Genomic DNA, 18,891 nt, shown 5'->3' on the forward strand with positions numbered 1-18,891 from the left:
CCACAGTCTGCCTCCTGTAGCACCCTGGGCACGAGGGAGATCTTCTGCTTAGCCCCTGGCCTGGGGGGGAGGGGTGTCCTGTGGCCCCCGGGGAGCCCTGTTTCCTCCGATGACTTCATCAGCTGGGGGAGGCGGGACCTCCAGCGCCCCCAGCCTCTGTCCCTCTGGTGAGGATCTGCTGACAGTCCCGCTGATAGAGGGGACAGGGGGAGGGGAGGCCTACCCCCCTCCTTAGCGGGACATCCCTGATAAGAGGAAATTCTACCCTGTGACAAATGGCCAGTTTCCACCCATCCATGGGGGGAGAATCTTTTCTTTCTGCTTTTAACTTGGCAAATATTTGCCAAGAACTAACGGAATCTCTGTGGTCAGCCGGCCCCTTCAGACCCGGTGGGCGGGCTGGCCCGGGGTTGGATTCTGGGTTTGCTTTGGGGCGGGGACCCGTTGTGCTGGAAGGTTCTCTGGGGTGGGAGGAGGCTCTGTGTTGGGGGGGGGGCACAGTCCCTGATCCTGCGAGGCCACTGGGTAGTGGAAAATGAAATAAAAAATGAATCCTTGATGCGGGGAGTCGGAGGGCTCAGCCCTGGCCCTGGCCCTTCTGCAGGCTGCTTTTTAGGAAGCGAACCATGCTTGCAGCCCGGAGCCTGCCCTGAGCAAAGCCCGGGGTCTCCAAAGGGCCGCCCAGCCCAGCTGAGAGCTCCCTGGAGGAGGAGAAGGAGGTGGCCGGGCCGCCAATAGAGAACAGAAGAAGGCCTCTTCCAGAAGCGGGTGGGGCGGCATGGGAAGAGAGGTGGCCGCTGTCCAAATCTGACTTCGCCGACTTGGGCCAATTGAAACCGTGTTGGCAGAAAGGGAGAGCTTCTTGAGATTCCTTCCTGCACAATAGAGGAGAAGCTTGCTTGAACGCGTTTGGCGGGAGAAAAGCCAAGCCGAGGAGCCTTGGCGGGCAGTGAGAGTGGGGGAACCCCCCTCCCCGCCTCCGGGGCGCCTTGGGCCCCTGAATGAATGAATGAATGAATGAATGAATGAATGAGTCGGGTTGGGGTGGCACTGTCCCTGCCGGGTCCGCAAAGGGCATGGGGTCCTGGGAGATGTTTATTCATGCACACTTCCCCTGAGTCTCCTCACACAGAAGCTTTAGAACTGGAGTTTCGGTCTCCTTGGAAAAGGGAAGGAGGGCCGAGGGGGGGAAAAATGCAGCCCTTTGCATTTGCAAATCCCTCCTTTCTCCGGAGAGGCTCCAGCCTCTGAGCTCCGTTTCTAAAGCAGAGTTTCAGGCCAGAGGGCAAAGTCTCAGATTTCTGGCAGCCCCGTTCCTGACCGGACTGTGACGAGCCGCTTCCTGCCCCGGACAAAGTGTGAAGTGTAATTTGATGTGGAATTACTTCTCGAATTAGATGAGGCATGTGCGCTTTTCCGATTCCGTCCTCGGTCCCCACCCGCACAAATCTGCAAAATTCGGCCATTTGTATTCAGTGTTTCCATCTTTAGAAGGGGACAGGAAGTTCCCCTGCGACATTTATGGGGAGTTTGTAACAGCCCCGGTGTAGGTGAATGGGGGGACCCGAGGAAGAAGGAGCCGAGTGAATGGGAAAGGATCCTGTTTTCAGAGCCCCGCAGGAGTGACGCCCCGTCCGGAATGACACCGTTTGTTCTCGCTGGTCCTTGCTGCAGCTCGGGGAGGGAGACCCCCTGGCCATCAAATATTTGTTGAGTGAATCTACATTGTGGTCCTGGTCCCCTAGGGCCCCGGGATCTTTTTCCATGATTATTGTTGACAGCCATTTATTTCTTTGACGTCTCGGTCCAGGGCCTTTCTGCAGCCCCCGAATGTGGGTGTGTCTGGCCCCACCGACTGGCCATTCTCTTTCCTTCACCTGTATTCCCCAGGTTGGCTAAGAATAGCACCTCCCTCCCGTGTCACTGATACCAGAAGTGGGGAGTCATCTTGGAGGCCCCTGTGAATTTTGTCAGTTCCACCTGGACCTGGGGCGGCCTCTAGGAGCTGGGGTTTTAGGATGAAAATGGGCATTTTGCTGCCTGCTCGGATGGATCCATCTGGGAGCTCTGACGGGGCCCCTGGCGGGCGGCGGGGGGGGGGGGGGGCCTCTGCGGTACCAGGGTTCTCCTACATCAGCGCCCCTGCCCTGGAGTCCCCTGGAATCTGGGACCCCCACACTGCTCCCTGCAGCTGTTTTAGAAGCGCTTGGCCAACCAGGCTTGGCCTTTGAATGACTTTATGAAGTCATGAAGATTAAAATCCTAATGCCCCTTGGGGCGCCTGGGGGGGCTCAGTCGGTTAAGCGTCCAACTTGGGCTCAGGTCACGATCTCGCGGTTCATGGGCTCAAGCCCCGCGTCGGGCTCTGTGCGGACAGCTCGGAGCCTGGAGCCTGCTTCAGATTCTGTGTCTCCCTCTCTCTCTGCTTCTTTCCCACTCACGCTCTGTCTCTGTGTCTCTCTCTCAAAAATAAATAAACGTTAAAAATAAAAAATAAGAAAATCCTAATGCCCCGTGAGAGGCCTGGTGCCTCACTAAACAGGATGGGCGGCTCCTGGGAGGAGAGGGGGGGCGGCGAGAGCTTCAGTCCCTGCCCCAGCGGCACCTGCTCGGGCTCCGCTGTCGGGAACGCACCGCTCCTGCTTTTCCGTGGTGCTGGAGGACCTGGCCTGTGGGGTCACCCTCCCTGCGTTCAAATCCTGGCTCTGCCGTCCATCCACTCGCGCTGGGTCATAATAAGTCACAAAAGCGGGCCTCAGCTTCCTCATCGGAGACTTGGGGGTAATGCCCGTCGCTGGCTTACCCGGTCCTTGTGCCGTGCATGTCACGTGAGTTAGTGCAGGTGTGGCATTCAAGGTAGCACCCAGTGCATGGTGAGCCCCCGGGAGACCTCGGCCGTTGTGATCAGCGCCTCCCTTTGTTCCCTCGTTCATTCAGCATCGCGTTGTGGACCTGCCTCGTGCCAGGCACCGCTCTAAACGTGGCAATACACGAGTGAGCGTGGCGGATGAGGGCACTGGTTTCCTGACTGTCACGTCGGGGGACACGTGGGGAGAGGAAACCACACACAGCGTTACTCAGTCACTGTGGAGACACCTCCAAGGCTGGGTGTGGGCTCAGCAGGAGAGCAGCGGGGACAGGCCAGGAGCTGCCGGACTGGGCAGCCACCCAGGGAGGGAGACGGGAGGGAAGGAGCAGCTCTGGTCACTCCGGGCACTACGTGCATTGGGTCTTCGCCCACCTTCAAGAAGCCTCTTTGCGGGGGGCAGGGGGCAGGGCCTGACTGCGTCCTGGCCACGGGCTTCGGTGCTCTGCTGGGGTCTGCAGATGTCCCCTCAGCCTTCACTGCAGCCTGTGCCACTGTCCCGGAGGGTGGACTCCACGTGCTTGTGGGGGGGAGGGGGGGCAGCCGTCCCAGAACCCCCCACTGTGTGCGCTGTTCTGCGGTGAACTTGGACTGACTGCTGGGTCACCTGGGCTAGGGCGGGGTGGGAGACAGAAGGCTTACGTGTCTGGACGTGTGGTTTCCTCCAGGAGAGAAGTCTGGGGGCTTTGGGGCAGGAGGAGTCCCTGGTGCCCTGGGAACCCCGACATCTGACCCCGAGTGGGTCTACCTAGATCTCCTTGGTGACTCTGGTTCCCTTTGTCGGCCGTTGGGTAGCCTTCCAGGCATCCGTGGACCGGTTGGCCTTGCTTTCTGCCCAGGCGCTGTGGGTGGTGACTGAGCAAGGCACATTCAGACACCGGGATCGGTGACCCTCAGCTCCAGGAGCCAGGCACGGAGAGGATCGGGGTGAGACAGGGGAGTGGCATTGGCTTTGCCCTGAGAGCGTTGTCCTGAGAGCCCGGTGCCCTGTGGATGCCCCTCTCCCGCTGGGAGCAGAGTCAGGCAGTGGCCCAGGGTCCGTGGCCCCAGTAGAGCCACATCTACATTTGACAGCTGATGCTCGGGGACGATGGGACTCGTGGGGACCGGCAGCAGGCCGCCAAGGGGGGACCCCGGGGTGTTGGTTTCCCCATCAGGCCTGGGGTGCCGTGAGGGGCTCCAGAGGTGTCCCAGCCCGAAGAGCTGCGCCCACAGCCCTGGTGGTCCCGGGGAGCTGCAAGCGACCATCCGATCCCGTCATCCTTGGCCGGCCCTGGGCGGGGGGAGAATTTGTCACTCAGCGCCCAAGTCACAGCCCCGGCTGCGGGCACACACAAGAGCGAGGTCGCCGGTTGGGGCTGGGCGGAGCCCTGCGCTTCCTTCCTGCTTCAGGGCCCTGCCACCCAACTCCTGAGAGGAGGCCACCCAGCGGGCACCAGTGCTGAAGGAGGGGGCAGGCGTGGCGGGGCTTCCCCAGCAAGGGAGCGGTCAGTGGGCCAGGGCTCAAAACGGGGACCAGTGGAGAGAAATTGGCAAGACTTCCTCCCAACTGACCTGCCTCCCTGCACCCCCCCCCCCCCCCGGCCCCAAGAAATCACCCTTCCTGGGAGATGCAGGGCTGCTGACCCCGGGGGTGCCACCTGGCCATACCCGGCCTCCAGACCTCGGGCCTGAGCGTGGCATCTGGGCCTCAGCTGCCTGCTGTGCTGTGGGGCCGGCCGGCGGGCACTCGTGGGCCCAGTAGGGTTCTTTTAAATCCAGCTCCCCAGGCAGCCTTTTTGCTTTCCTTTCTTAATATGACAGTTTTATTGAGATCACAGTTCCCCCATCGCTCAAGCCACCCGTTTAGAGTGTCCAATTCAGTGGCTCGTAATCACAAGCTGTCATCTCCGTCCGCATCCAGAACATTTTCATCACCCCGAAAAGAAGGCCCCTGCACATTAAGCAGGCACTGTCCCTCCCCCAGCCCCTGGCTGCGCGTGCCTGCTTTCTGTCTTCATGGATCTGCCTGATTCTGGGCATTTCACATAAATGGAATCATACGTGTGTGACCTTTGGCGACCGGCTTCTCTCACGGAGCGTAATGTCTTCGAGGTTCGTCCGTGTCCTAGCAGGTGGCAGGATGACGTCACGGCCTTTTGCAGTTAACGTGCCACTGATATCCACATGTTGTTTTTCCGCCCGCGTCCTGGTGGGTGTTTTGCATATTTCTAGAGAGCCACTCTCGGGGCTGGGAGTCAGGGGTGCCACCCCAGCAAGCCGCGGCGTCAGGGTCCAGGGGCTCTCGGAGCGGAGAGCAGTGGCAGGGGCCGTGTGCTCAGGAACCACATGTGGCCCGTTTTCCCAGGTGGGCAGTGCCAGCAGGGTAGGGGACCGGCCACAGGCCACGGGGAGCTGGGGCCCACGACCCGAGGCCCCTGGCGCCTACCGTGCGGTCTGCAGGGGATCACCGCGCCTCGCTCTGACGACAGAATGACCGTGGCACTTCTTGCCCGAACCACAGCCTTGCTGATGGTCGGCTGGCTTCTCTTCCTCAGGAGGCTGGATGCCCAAAAGAATTCAAAAGCGGGGACTCAGATCCTTGTACAGCCGTGATCGTAGCAGCGTTATTCACGACAGCCAAAACGGGGGGGACGGCGCGAGTGTCCGTTGACGGATGAATGGATAAACAGAATGTTATCAGGCAGCAAAAGGAAGGAAGGTCTGGCACCTGCTACGGCAGGAATGGGCTGTGAGGCCGTTAGGCTCGGTGAACAAAGCCAGACACAGGAGGACCGTGCCGAATGGGGCCCCTGGAGGAGTCAGATTCACAAAGCCAGAAGGCCCACTGGAGGTCCCTGGGGGAACGGGGCGGGACTTAGTGTCTGATGGGCACAGAGTTTCTATCCAGGACGACGAAAGGGTTCTGCCATCTGATGGTGGTGATGCGTCACATCATCGTGAATGCTGCCGAACCGAACAGCGAAACATGGTTTAAACGGTCAAAACTTTACAAAGGAAATAATTGGGCTGGAGGAAAGCATAAGCCCGTGTGTGGGGTCACCTCAGCCTGTGTGGTCCCTGGCCTTCCTTCCATCGGGGAGATCCGGTGGCACGGAGGGCGGTGACTTCGCCCTGGGCCTGGGAGCCTGGGGGCAGAGCTGTTGACCCGAAGCTGCCTGGAAGGGGGTGAGGCTGCCCCAGGGAACATTCCATCCTCAGAGGAGGGGAAAGACCCGGGAGGGCGGCACAGGGAGGGCGCGGCTGCTTGTCCTCTCTCTACATCGCCTCCTGGCCGAGAGGCAGCCAGGAACAATGAGAAAAGGCAGGTGGTGCTGTGTGGCCTTGAGTAAGTTACTTAACCTCTCTGAACCTGACTTTTCTACTTTTAAAATACCTTTAGCTCCCGAGGGTGCAGTGAGTGCCATCTGGGACACAAATGTGAAAATTGTTCTGTGGGGAACTCCCCTTTCCTATTAATAGCATCTCATGAAGTTTGGGTATGAAACAGGCGTTGAGGTGACAGGGCCATTTGAAAGAGAATGAGGCCCAGGCCCCAGGCAGAGGTCACTGGGGGGTGTGAATTAGACACAGGCCTGACCAGGGTCATGGAGGGGCTGTGGGCCAGCCTCGGCCGCAGAGCCCTCCTCCACCCACCCTGCACCAGGGGGACACTCCCAAGACCCCATTCATTCCATGGGTGTCGAGTGTCCCCTCCCTGGACACTTCTAGAGGTATGGCGTGGGGCATCCCCCCAGGTCTGCTGCCATCCTCCCTGGGGCTCCCGGTCTGTGTGGGGGACACAGACAGTGATCACAGGTGACAGAAGCGAACGTTTCAGGAAAAAAAAAAATCACTCTGGGGACCTCAGTTTCCCCGCTTGTAAAAGGAGTCGGTTGGACAGAATTTTGTGCCGTCCACGTGCAGCTTTTTACATTTTAATTAATTCATTATTATTATTTTTTAACGTTTACTTATTTTTGAGACAGGGAGAGACAGAGCATGAACGGGGGAGGGTCAGAGAGAGGGAGACACAGAATCTGAAACAGGCTCCAGGCTCTGAGCTGTCAGCCCAGAGCCCGACGCGGGGCTCGAACTCACGGACCGCGAGATCATGACCTGGGCTGAAGTCGGACGCTCAACCGACTGAGCCACCCAGGCGCCCCATAAATTAATTTAAATGAAACAAAACAAACAATTCAGTTCCTCAGTTGGCCTGGCTACATTTCAAGTGCTCAGAAGTCACAGGCGAAAACAGTGGGCGGGTCTTCGGGTCTTCAAAAAATTAAAAATACGGCTGCCGTGTGATGTGGCCATCTCACTTCCGGGGTGACCCCAGGGGAACTGGAAGCAGGGTCTCGATGTTTGCACACCGGTGCTCGTGGCAGTGTCATCCACAAGGGCTGAAACGTAGGAGCAGCTCAGATGTCCACCGAGGGATGAACGGATACACAAAATGTGCCTTAGCCACACGGGGGCCTCTTAGCCTTGAAAAGGAGGGAGATCTGGGCTCCTGGGTGGCTCAGTCTTAAGCGTCTGGTTTCGGCTCAGCGCATGATCTCGCGGTTCGTGGGTTCAAGCCCCGCGTCGGGCTCCGAGCTGACAGCGCGGGGCCTGCTTGCGATTCTCTCTCTCCTCCTCTCTGCCCCTCTCCTGCCCGTGTGCGTGCGCTCTCTCTCTCTCTCTCTCCCTCTCAAGATAAACTTTAAAAAAAACAAAAAAGTCAGTCCCGATACCTGTTACATACAGCACGCGTGAACCTTGAGGACCTTATGTTAAGGGAAATAAACCCACCCCCAAAAGGACAAATACCACAAGAGCCTCTTTATACGGGGTCCCCTAGTGTAGCCACGTTCAGGGACAGTAGAATGGAGGTTGCCAGGGCCCCGGGAGGGGGTGGGGAGTTCGTGTTTAACGGGGAGAGGGTTTCAGCTTGGCGACACGGGGAAGGGTTCTGGAGACTGGTTGCACAACAACGTGACTGGGCTTAAGGGCGCCAAGTACGTCTAAAGAAAAGGATTGATGGTGCGTTTTACGTTACGCGTATTCTACCCCGATTTTAAAAACGGCCCCGTGTGGCCACCCGGTTCGACGGCACAGGCATAGAATCTCCCATCACAGAAGTCATTACGGACGGTGTTGGAGGAGGGGGTTCCTGCAGCCAGGCCCCGGTGGCTCTCCGTGGAAAGCAAGTGTTCGGAGAAAGCGTCTCTGGGCCAGTTAGCCTCATGGGGCCTCTGCTCTTTCCACGCAGGTCCTGGCCCGGACTCCAAAGCCTGCCTCCCGGCCGGGGCACAACCCAGCCCTTGGTATCCCCACCTGCACCCGAGCCGGTGGCCCTCCGGGCAGGCCTCCCAGGGAGGAGGGGCTGCGGGAAGGGACCCTCACCTGTGTGGAGGCCAGGCCCTTCCCTCGGTGGGTCGGTGGGTCGGTGGGTCGGTGGGTCGGTGGGAAGGACTTCCCAGACAGGGCCCTGGTGGGCGGGATGTTTGCTCTGTGCTTCGTGGGTGTCGGTGGCTGCAGAGGGGCCCAGCCAGAGCAGAGGCCGGGCGGAGGAGAGAGCCGAGTGGGGTTCGGGGGGCGCCCCCCCACCACTAGGGCTCGGAAGGGGCCGTGGGTGGGGACGGGGGTCCGGCCCAGGCCCGGACGGAAGGGCTCCCGGCCCGGCAGGCAGGTGGAAGCAATTTTCGGTCACGCGGGGCGGGGCTGAACTGCCCTGCAAGACGGGGCCCCAAGTCTGTCTCCAGGAAGCAGCCCCACAGCCACATGTTCAAGGCCAGATGCAGCTCTGGTCTTTGTTTATTTAAAGATGCTGGAGCGCAGGGACTGTTTCTGAAGAGGGAGCAGAGGCAGATGCTTTCCGGGCGCCGCTCGGGGGGAGGCCCCGCGGCTGTCATCGCTGCTTCCCGGGTCCCTGGCCTTTCCCTGGCCTGGGGGGGCGGGAGTGGGCGGCGTGGCCCCGGGCGGTCCCTGGTCGTCATCGGTGTCTTCTGTTATTTGCTGGTTCCCCTTCCCGCGCAGTAGGAATCACGGCGCTTTGCGTGGCTGAGGACACGGGGAAGTTGAGCGTCCCTGCGGATGACCCACCCACACTCCCGTTTCTGGAATGTGTGAGCTGACCATCCTCGTTATGGAAGGGCAGGGGGCCGGGCACCCCCACCCCGTGTCAGCTCCCTCTGACACGCCTGTAAAGCAGAGGTGTGGCCGCCGAGGTGCGAGCCGGCTGGGGCCACTGGGGTTTGGAGGCGGGGGTGGAGGGGGAGGGTCCGGTCACTTCCCCGGGAAGTGGAAACCGTTCATCCGAAGCCCCGCGGTGACTTTGTGGCCTGCTGCCTCCCAGGGCAGGGCCAAGAGGGCACCACCGTGCCTCCTCCCCCCGCCGCCCTGCCCCAGCACACACCAGGGTCCCGGGGCCGATGCCCAGGGGACAGGTCACGACAGCCAGTGTGCTTCCTTCCCGTGAGCTCGGGGTGCGCCGGGAGACCCGTGAGCGGCCCTGGAAAGGCCTCCACAGCGGTTGGGGGGGCGGGAAGAGCCTGGCCCCACCGGGGCTGAGGGGCTGGCCCAGCAGAGGTGTGGTGGGGCGTGTGTGGCACGTCTGGGGCTGCACCGGGACGCGGCCCGTGTGCTCCCGCCCCACCCTGGTGGGGACCGGTTCCACTGGGTGAGTGCCCCTCAGGTCCCCACTGGGTGCCTTCTGCTCGTCCCTTCTCTGGGCCTCTGACCTGAGTGTGTGGACTCCTGAGGGCGGCCAGGGGAGGAAGGGGGACAGGGAGGAAGGTTCTGACCTACAAACTGCGGAAGCTGGAATTATTTCTAGAAGCTCTGTCCTATCTGCCCGTTCATAGACCTCGTCCTGGTCTGAGGGTGGGGGGCACACAGAGGCTGGGCAGGGAGAAGACCTCTCCCTCGGGGCCCAGTCCAGGGTGGGGGTGCGGGTAGGGAGCTGCCACAGGGCCTCGTCTGCCTGCCATCGCCCGGGAACAGATGGGCCCCGGGGGGAGCCTACTCTGCGTCCAGGGCTGCTGGCGGGTACCTGGGATTGAACACCTGTCACCCGGGAGTGACAGGAGTGACAGAACAACAAATGCTCGCTCCCCCCCTGGCTCACAGGTTGCCGCAAACACTTGACTGTTTGACCCCAAGGGTCCTGAGGCCTTCTGGCTGCAGCAGGTGTTGGGGCCGATTTGAGTCAGGGAAGGAGGTGGAGAGGGCCCACCTGGGTGCCCTGGGGCAGGGAAGAGGAGGGCTGGGCTGGGGGTCAACTCCATCCTGGAGCTGAGCGAAGGGCTCTGCGGCCCGTGCCTTGTGTGTGTGTGTGGGGGGGGGGGGGGTGTCTTTAGCGCTGGGGTGTTCCAAAGGGGTCTCTGGGCACCTGAGCCTCAGTTTCCCCATCTGAGAAACTGGCGCGGTGGTCGGAACCACCCGAGGATGCAGGCACTTTGCAGATGGTTGTGTCCGGCCCCCTAACGCCCCCACTCTTCTCTCCGCAGCCCCCGAGGCAGCTCCTGGCTGCATTGGCGACATGGCCGACACCCCCAGAGATGCCGGGCTGAAGCAGGTGCCCGCGCCCCGGAACGAGAAGGCCCCCGCGGACTTCGGCTATGTGGGCATCGACTCCATCCTGGAGCAGATGCGCAGGAAGGCCATGAAGCAAGGCTTCGAGTTCAACATCATGGTGGTCGGTGAGCATGGGCCCCACACTGGGACCCAGCCCCGTGGGCCGGCCCCTCGGGCTCCGGGGCTCAGTCTGCCCTTGTGCAAAATGGGTGTGGACACGCCAGGCCTGCAGGGCGCGTGTGGCGTTGTGTGTGTGCCCGCGTGTCTGCCAGGGGGGCCCCAGCTTCACCCACGCCTCTGGGGGGGGGGGGCGCTCCTCGTAGTAAGAACCCGAGACCACCCGGCTGGTCTCCGACCAGTGGCCTGCACCTTCTGCCGAAGCATCACCAGGCCCAGCCCTGGGTAGAGCTCTGGAGGCCTGGCTGGTGGCTTCCCGGTGGCCCCGCGAGAACCGGACGGCCACTCGGGGTCCCGTTCAGTCCTTGCAGAAACCCTGTGAAGAGGGTGCCCCACTTTATAGGCAGCGATGAGGCCCAGAGAGGGCCTGATGAGGACTCAGCTCACAGAGCGGAGAGAGCGGGGGCTCAGTTCCTCCTCCTCTTCCCACGGCAGGGCCCCCACCACTGAGACGCAGCTGGGGTGGGAGGGCACCTGTTTGGGGGTTCCGCGGACCCAGGGTAGAATCCCGCTTTTGCCCGGACTGAGCTGCGTGGCGCTTGTCCTGTCTTCCCCGGGGCTTCTCCCTGCCTCGATTTTCTCATCCGTAAAACGGAGTGATCCTGACCCCAAAGGGCTGGGAGGGGCGAATCAGTTGTTACTGTGTGTGGCCCCTGCGTGGTCATGGGCGCTCGGGAAGCAGTAAGTGCTGAGGGTGATGATAATAACAGTTCCGACCTTTTTTTTTTTATTATTAAAAAAAATTATTTTAACATCGATTCATTTTTGAGACACAAAGACAGCGGGAGCAGGGGTGGCGGGGGTGGGGGGTGCAGAGAGAGAGGGAGACGCAGAATCCAAAGCAGCTCCAGGCTCTGAGCCGTCAGCACGTTTGATGTCGCTCTGCCCCTGAGCGTGGCGGGGACACAAACAGGTGGTCCGTGGGGGGAGATGGACGGGGGAGGCGGATCCCTGGCCCGCTGAACAGCGTCTCCCGGGATTCCCGGCGTCAGCCTCCAGCATCCTGGGAGCCCCCGCTTTTCCTTGCCAGATGATCAAAGTTGGAAGATGGGTGTAATTTAATTTTTTTAAATATATTGGTTGGCACGGCCTGAGGCAGCTCAGGGAAGGGGTAAAGCGATGGGGCTCCAAGCGTGGGTCTTGTGTGCGCCTGTGAGGCATGCCTGGCACCCAGTACACACCCTGTAAGCACGGCGGCTGGTCCTTGTGGGCGCCCCCAGGTCATGGGCGGGGCCCTGGAGCTGGGCTCTGTGCCTGTTTTTCCCCCTCCATCAGATGGGAGGGTGGCAGCACCTGGGTGCGGGATGCGGAGGGTTACACAGCCGCAGTCAGGACAGCGCCCGGTGCGCATCGAGGGCTCTGTGAGCGGGACCTACGGGTCCTCAGCAGCAGCAGCAGCAAGGCCAGCCCTAGATTCTGACAGTTGTGAGCAGCAGGGACCTTCCAGCCACAGCTGAGTCCAGCACATCCCCCCTGCTGTGGGAGGGGACTCGGGTCAGGTGAGGTCTGGACACGCGGCGAGGCCAGGAGCGCTTCTGGGGCTCGGGGGCCGCCTGATGCCCCGGGGGCCCGCTGGCCAGTCAGCCTCTCAGCTGCAGGGTCTGTTGGTGTGGGCACCAGCCTGTGGCCGTCCCTGCTCTTGGCCCTGCACTTGGCCTCCCCTGTGCTGTTCTGCATCTCAGCTCCTGCTGGGTACTCTGGGTCCCTGCCCTGCTACAAGCCACCCACCACGAGAGCCGGGCCACCACCTGGGCATCCCGGCCCTTCTTCCTGACCGGGGTCCCCTGCTGAGGGGTGCTGGGGGGGGGGGCACTGCCCAGTTATCGCTGAATCGCAGGGCCCGCTGATTGGCTCCCGTCCCCTCCCCAGGGCAGAGCGGCTTGGGAAAGTCCACCTTAATCAACACCCTCTTCAAATCCAAGATCAGCCGGAAGTCCGTGCAGCCGACCTCGGAGGAACGCATCCCCAAGACCATCGAGATCAAGTCTATCACGCACGGTGAGTGCCGGGGTGGGGGGGCCGGGGGTGTCGACGCCAGGTCCCCTGAGCTGGGCATGTTGAAAGTCTGGCTCAGGGATGCCCTCCGGGACCCCTGCAGCCCTTGGTCAGATGGAGCCCCCTGGAGACACCTGAGTTTTCCACCAGACACCGTGGGCAGGGGGCTCCCCAGGATAACCGTTGCTGGCCCCTGCTGGGCTTTGCTCCTGGAGGCTGTCATCTCCCCGGCATCACCTGGGGAGTCATCGCTGGTCACCACCCATGGGCACCCCGTATAGGCCCCGGGGTAGGACCGGTCAGGTCCCTAGCAGGCGGGACCCGCGGGGTATCTGTAGGGGTCCGGGGTCTCCCCCTGAGCTCGGTGGGCGCTGTGATTCTGTGCAGATATCGAGGAGAAGGGCGTCCGCATGAAGCTCACGGTCATCGACACGCCGGGGTTCGGGGACCACATCAACAATGAGAACTGGTGAGGATCTGCGGGGGCTTCTCCTCCCGGGAGAAGAGCGCTCATGGGTGCCCCTGGCCTGCGGTGCTGCTAAACCCTCGGAGGCCCCCGAACCCCGAGAATCCTGCCCTCCCTCCACCACCCCCTGGGGTCGAAGGGCCGCGTGGGAGGCTGGTCTGGGGGCTCTCGGGTAGGGCTTTGGTCTCTGCTGGGAAAGCCCAGCAGCCCCGGCCCTTGTGGTAGAAGATGGGGTGCTGGGCTGGGATTCGGGGAGCTGGGGGCCTGCCGGGGGGGGGGGGACGGGGCGGGCGCCGGTCCCGGTGCTGGCTGACGGGGGCCTCCCGTGCAGCTGGCAGCCCATCATGAAGTTCATCAACGACCAGTACGAGAGATACTTGCAGGAGGAGGTCAGCATCGACCGCAAGAAGCGCATTCCGGACACGCGTGTCCACTGCTGCCTGTACTTCATCCCGGCCACCGGCCACTCGTACGTCCCACGCGGGGCCTGGGGGGGTCAGGGCGGTTCTGTCCCGTCCCGGTTCAGAACCCCGTGCCCCGTCTGTGACTGCTGCTGTCGCCCCAGGGGAAGAGAGGGCGCCGCTCTGCTCCGGGGTGGGAGGGAACGTGCCCGCCATCCGGGACCCCGCGAAGCCACCCCCACACCCGCCGAGAGCAGGTGCCCGGTCGGGGGCTGGGGGGTGGAGGGTAAGGCTGAGCTTCCGTCAGACTGTGGCAGGCCGGAGCCAGTGGGCGAGGTTCTGGGGGTGCCCTGGATAGCGGCCAGCCAGCCTGTCGCGGAGGCCCCGGAGCTGCTGGGTCCTTTCTCCGCGTCTCCCGCTTCTCCCTCCCGAGCGAAGCCCCCACCGCCACCTGAGCAATGACAGCCCCTCTCTGAGAGGACGCCTCGCCCAGGACCATGCTCAGAGCTGGTCTTGTCTCAGCCCGCTCCTGTCTGGCTCTTCCTCCTTGCCGTCCCTCACTTGTTGCTCGGCCGGCACTCAGCCCACGGCCTTGGCCTTGTTGACGTGCACCCACCCGGGAGCAGGCCGCCGTCCCTCTCTCGTCCCGTGCCCGTCCTTTCGCCCCCTGCCGGCCCAACATTCATCCAGGCCATTCTGTTCCAGCCTTAGGCCCCTGGACATCGAGTTCATGAAGCGCCTCAGCAAAGTAGTGAACATCGTCCCCGTCATCGCCAAGGCCGACACGCTGACCCTGGAGGAGAGGGTCTACTTCAAACAGCGGGTAGGTCTCTCCACCTTCCTCCTCGCGGGGGGCGTCAGACACAGCACGCCGGGCTTTTCTTGGAGGAGAAAAATCCGAAACGGGTGGTCTCCACCGGGGGTGGGGTGGGGGGCAGGTGGCCGCACCTCCCTTCCCTGCCGTGTGGCCCCACTTCGGGCTGCTGTCGAGCAGGAGGATGCGCCTTGGGCTGCTGCTTCCACACGGCCACACGTCAGAACCACCTGGAGAACCGAGGCGCCGGGGCCCCGCAGAGCCTCCGTCCCAGTGGGCGTGAGCAAGGAGGCCCTTCGTTCTAATCCCCCAGGCTCCACAGGCCCCGATGCTGGGGATTTTCCCAGCATGCTTAGGGAAGGACTGTCTCCTGTGGCTGTGTCTGCAGGAGGGAGAAGGAAGGAGAACGCCCCTTGAAGCTGCTCACGGGTGTGGGTCTGTGCTTAGGGCAGAAATGACGGCCGTGCACGGAATGTCGTGCATGGCGGGTAGCGGGTGCTGTAAAGGGCGGGGACAGTCGGGCCCGTGCGGCATCCGGGGTCTGCGGTGACAGAGGGTTTCCGGGTAGAGCTCGAGGGAGGACGCCGCAAACCCTGAGCTGCTGTCTTCGGGGTGGGATGAGCTGGAGAGAGTAGACAGCCCGGGGCTCAGGAACAGCGACCCGGCTCCCTCGGGCGGCTGCACGTCTCTCCTGGCGGGCCTGCAGCTGCCCCCCTCCACTCAAGAGGCACCAGCACTGGAGATACCAGGGTCGCCTGCCCCGGTAGAGCCTGCCCTTGACCCCAGGCCCGGGCCACTCGCTTACTGGAGGCCACAGCGTGGGCAGATACTGGCGGGCCAGTCCGGCTCGCTGTGCGGACGGCGCCCACATCTCTCCCCTCCGGGCCCCCAGATCACCGCGGACCTGCTGTCCAACGGCATCGACGTGTACCCCCAGAAGGAGTTCGACGAGGATTCGGAGGACCGGCTGGTGAACGAGAAGTTCCGGGTGAGCGGACTGGCCGGACGCCGTTCCCAGAGGCCCCTCGGTTCCTGCCAGAGGACACGGCGGGGTCTCCTAGCCCTGTCCGGGGGGACTGGGGTCACGGGTGTGATGGCCTTGAGCCGTGAGAACGCGGTCTCTGGGCCGGAAGGGGTCAGAGCCCACGTGGCCGCATGTGGCCGCCTCAGGCCAAGGGTCTCGGTGGTGGGGGGCCGCGGGCTCAGGGCCGCTCCTCCCAGGGGCCCCGGGCGCGGACCGGCCTGTGCACACACACGTGACCCGCGCTGCCCGTCCCGCCCGCAGGAGATGATCCCGTTTGCTGTGGTGGGCAGCGACCACGAGTACCAAGTGAACGGAAGGAGGATCCTCGGAAGGAAAACCAAGTGGGGCACCATCGAAGGTACTGGGTGCTCTGGGGACCGCGTCCATCGCTTTGCCCCACTCAGCCCCAGGGAGGAGGGCAAGTGGCTTGTCCAGGGCGGCCCGGCCGTTCGCTGATGGAAACGTACCTCCATCCCGACCGCCCACGGGGCAGGGGAACATCCAGAGAGGAAGCGCCCCGTGATCCCGCCGAGTTCTGGGTTTCCGGGGCTACCGATTCGGGGGCGCGCTGTGTGACCCTGGACAAACTACCACACTTCTCTGGGCCTAGTGCGGGGGTGGGCTTCCGGCACCATCGGCTCCGAGAGCCAGGCGGCCCGCACCCCCTGCAGAATTTACTGAGACCCCCACATCTTCGCGTCCCGGGGCTGCTGTCACAAATTAGCACCGACTGGGTGGCTTGGAGCGGAGACATACCCTCCTAGTTCTGGAGGCCAGAGGTCAAGATGTCAGCAGGGCTGGTTCCTTGCGGAGGCCCTGAGGGAGGATGTGTTCCGGGCCTCCCTCCTGTGGCTGCCAGCCACCCTCCGCGTCTCCTGGCGCGTCCCCGGTCTCCGCTCCGCCTTCAGCCTTCTGACCGTGTCTGTCTTTCCGTCTCCTCGGAAGGACACTGGTCATTGCCTTAGTGTCCACCGGAAATCCAAGATGGCCGCCGCTTTGGTTCTTTACCTCAATGACGTCCTCAGACATTCTCTCCACATAAGCTGTCGCTCACGAGTATCTATGGGGTTCTGGCAGACACGGGTCAGCCGCTCGGGCGGTAACACCCTAGGTGGGCTGCACCCGGGCATTTCTCCACCGTCCGTTCTGTTCCTTCCTCCCGCTTTAGAACAGACGGGGGAGAAAGGACAGGTTGAGATGGGCCACTGTGTTCTTCGAGCCCGTGGCTGAGGGCGCAGTATCCAGAGGGCCTGTTCAGCAGCCATTCCCGCCCCTGGCGCTCTGTGAAATGGGGCAAGTCCCTTAGCTCCCTGCCCCAGGGCCTCAGTTTTCACCATCCTTGAAATGGGTACTATGGGCCGAGACTTTAGCAAAACGGAAGAATGTCCCAAAGACCTTGGAGCTTTGGGGGCGGCAAACGCTCTAAGCGTGGAGAGTCCCCAGACCTTCCTGGGGTACCCGGTGCTGGCGGGTTCGGTGCAGGGCGGTGTGTTCTAAACCAGCCTCTGCCTGGGTGTTCTCCAGCGTCTGCTGGTTCTGCCTTTCCGCAGCTCTCCCCCTCGTCTAAGGGCCTCGATCCCGGACGTGCCTCTGTGGGGGTCGCTCACCTCTGTGTCCCACGCGACAGTCTCTCCACCAGGCTTTACCTGGGCTCGTCCTGAAACGTTGCCCCTTAGGGCCCTTTTTTCACGGGCGCGTGGTTTGGAGGGTGGAGGGGTGTCCGACAAGAAAGGCCAGCGGGGACCTCCGAGAGGGTTGAGGGGCAGTCCAGTGACGGGCACGCCTCTGCTGCCCCCTGGTGGCCAGCTCAGGCGCGCAGGAATCGTGGGGCTGGTTCCTGCCTCCGGCACCTGTGTTGGGGCCTCGAGCCCGCATATCCCGTGACCTGTGTGCCGTGGCACCTGCTCACCTTGACATTGTTCTGGGAAACCGCCCCCCAGCACCTCGTAAGGACGGTGGGGAGGTGGTGGGTGTCCCATCCGAGGAACCCGGAGGAGGCTTCTGCCCCATCTCGGAACCGTCGCACGTCCTAGAACACAGGTGGCTTCTTAATCCCCGGGACCCTGTGCACTGATGACTGGCCAGGGGACCAGCCGCCCTGTGCTCGCCCCCGGCAAGCGTGGTTGTTAAGCGCTTCTGCCTCGTTCTTGCCCACCCTGCCCCATCCCTGGTCTTGCTTCTTTGATCTTCTCTCCAACTTGCTGTGCGCCCTCCCGAGATATTTTACCCATCCTCGGAAACCGCCTGCAGCGTCTTCGGGAGGAAGGTGGGGGGTCACGAAGCACACGGTTAGCTCATCCAGGCCTCTCGTGTCCCTGAGAGGTGGGTGACATTTCCTCCCCGCTTTACAGACAAGGAAACGGGGTGGGGGGTCAGAGAGGCCAGGGAACTTCCCCAAGCCAGGAAGCAGTAGCCACAGGCTCACATTCCCAGCTTCGGGGCTCCGTCCTTGCCACCGTTTCTCGCTGCTGCTCCACGTTAGGTGGCAGAAGGTTCTAGTGGGGGCCCAGCCCCGCGGGGGCGGGGACGTGGGGGGAGGAGGGTAGAACCCAGGCAAGAGGCAGTGGGAGTAAAATCCAGACAGCTTGGCAAGGCGGAGGCACTTGGGGGTTTTGCGCCCCGACCCTGCCTGCCGGCTTGTGGGGGGCGGGGGGGACAGACTCGTGCCCACAGAGGAGGAGCCAGAGTGGTATCTCGTGGGGTGTGTGAAGACTGGATTAAATGTGCAGGGCCGGGCGCCTTTTCCGCCCTCCGCCCTCAGGGCAGACGGCGCCCCTCACCTCTCCACCGAGAGGTCTGCCAGTGCGCAAAGTAGAGCGACCACTGGGCCTGTCGCTCCCTGGGGCCTCTGGGTGTCACCGGGCAACGCGGGCCTTCCACGTTGCTGGTTCCATAGCTTGATGTAAATGGCGACGCACAGTACGCGTCCCCGTGCGTCCTGTGTGTGCGCGTGGGGAAGACACCCAGCGGGCCACTTTGGCCGCTTCTTTAAAATCCCAGCTCGACTTCCTGCCTGCCTCTGTTACCCGCCCCTCCTGTCCTCCGGGATCCCCTGGGACGGGCTGCTCTTCCCAGGAGACCTCCCTGGTCCCCAGCGGGGAGCAGCGGCCTGCCTTACGGGAGCCCTCTCCCGACTGCTGCCCGGCTGATTCCTGGGCCGTGTCCCTGCTAGACAGAACCCTCTGGAGGACAGGAGCCCGGTCAGGCCCACCACGGTGGGATCCGTGGAACCGGGTGCCTGCCAGCTGCCTGGTGCCCGTGGATGAAGCAGGGACTCCTCTGCCGACCGGCCCAGCCTCCTCTGGGCACCAGGATCTACTGGGTTGGGGGGGTTGGGGGCAGGGGAGAGGCGGGGCCGGGGCAGGGGCGTCCAGTGACTTTAAAGCCCGTTTTGTCTCCTCAGTTGAGAACACCACCCACTGTGAGTTCGCCTACCTGCGGGACCTCCTTATCAGGTGAGAGGGAGCTGTGGGGTGCTGGCCTTGGCCCCCTGAAGACCCCAGAAGGCCCTAAATCAGGAGCGTGGACTGTGGGGGAGCAGGCGGGGGTCCTGGACAGCAGCTAGCACATCCCCCCCCCCCCCCCCCCCCCCCCAGGAGGACCTCGGAA

General features: G+C 62.8%; 1 protein-coding gene across 6 annotated transcripts in view; it reads left to right on the forward strand.

Moving 5' to 3' along the window:
• The window catches only part of SEPTIN9 (septin 9), a 146,858-nt gene that overhangs the window by 125,079 nt on the left and 2,888 nt on the right, over positions 1-18,891 (forward strand). For all 6 annotated transcript variants that reach the window (XM_042917074.1, XM_042917078.1, XM_042917076.1 and 3 more), the window contains 8 exons: positions 10,339-10,530; positions 12,452-12,580; positions 12,965-13,046; positions 13,375-13,512; positions 14,150-14,267; positions 15,151-15,246; positions 15,544-15,640; positions 18,686-18,737. In XM_042917074.1, the coding sequence (XP_042773008.1) occupies positions 10,339-10,530; positions 12,452-12,580; positions 12,965-13,046; positions 13,375-13,512; positions 14,150-14,267; positions 15,151-15,246; positions 15,544-15,640; positions 18,686-18,737 (904 nt within the window). The remainder of the gene's footprint in view (positions 1-10,338; positions 10,531-12,451; positions 12,581-12,964; positions 13,047-13,374; positions 13,513-14,149; positions 14,268-15,150; positions 15,247-15,543; positions 15,641-18,685; positions 18,738-18,891) is intronic.

Source organism: Panthera leo, chromosome E1 (assembly GCF_018350215.1).
Source record: "Panthera leo isolate Ple1 chromosome E1, P.leo_Ple1_pat1.1, whole genome shotgun sequence".
NCBI lineage: Eukaryota > Metazoa > Chordata > Mammalia > Carnivora > Felidae > Panthera > Panthera leo.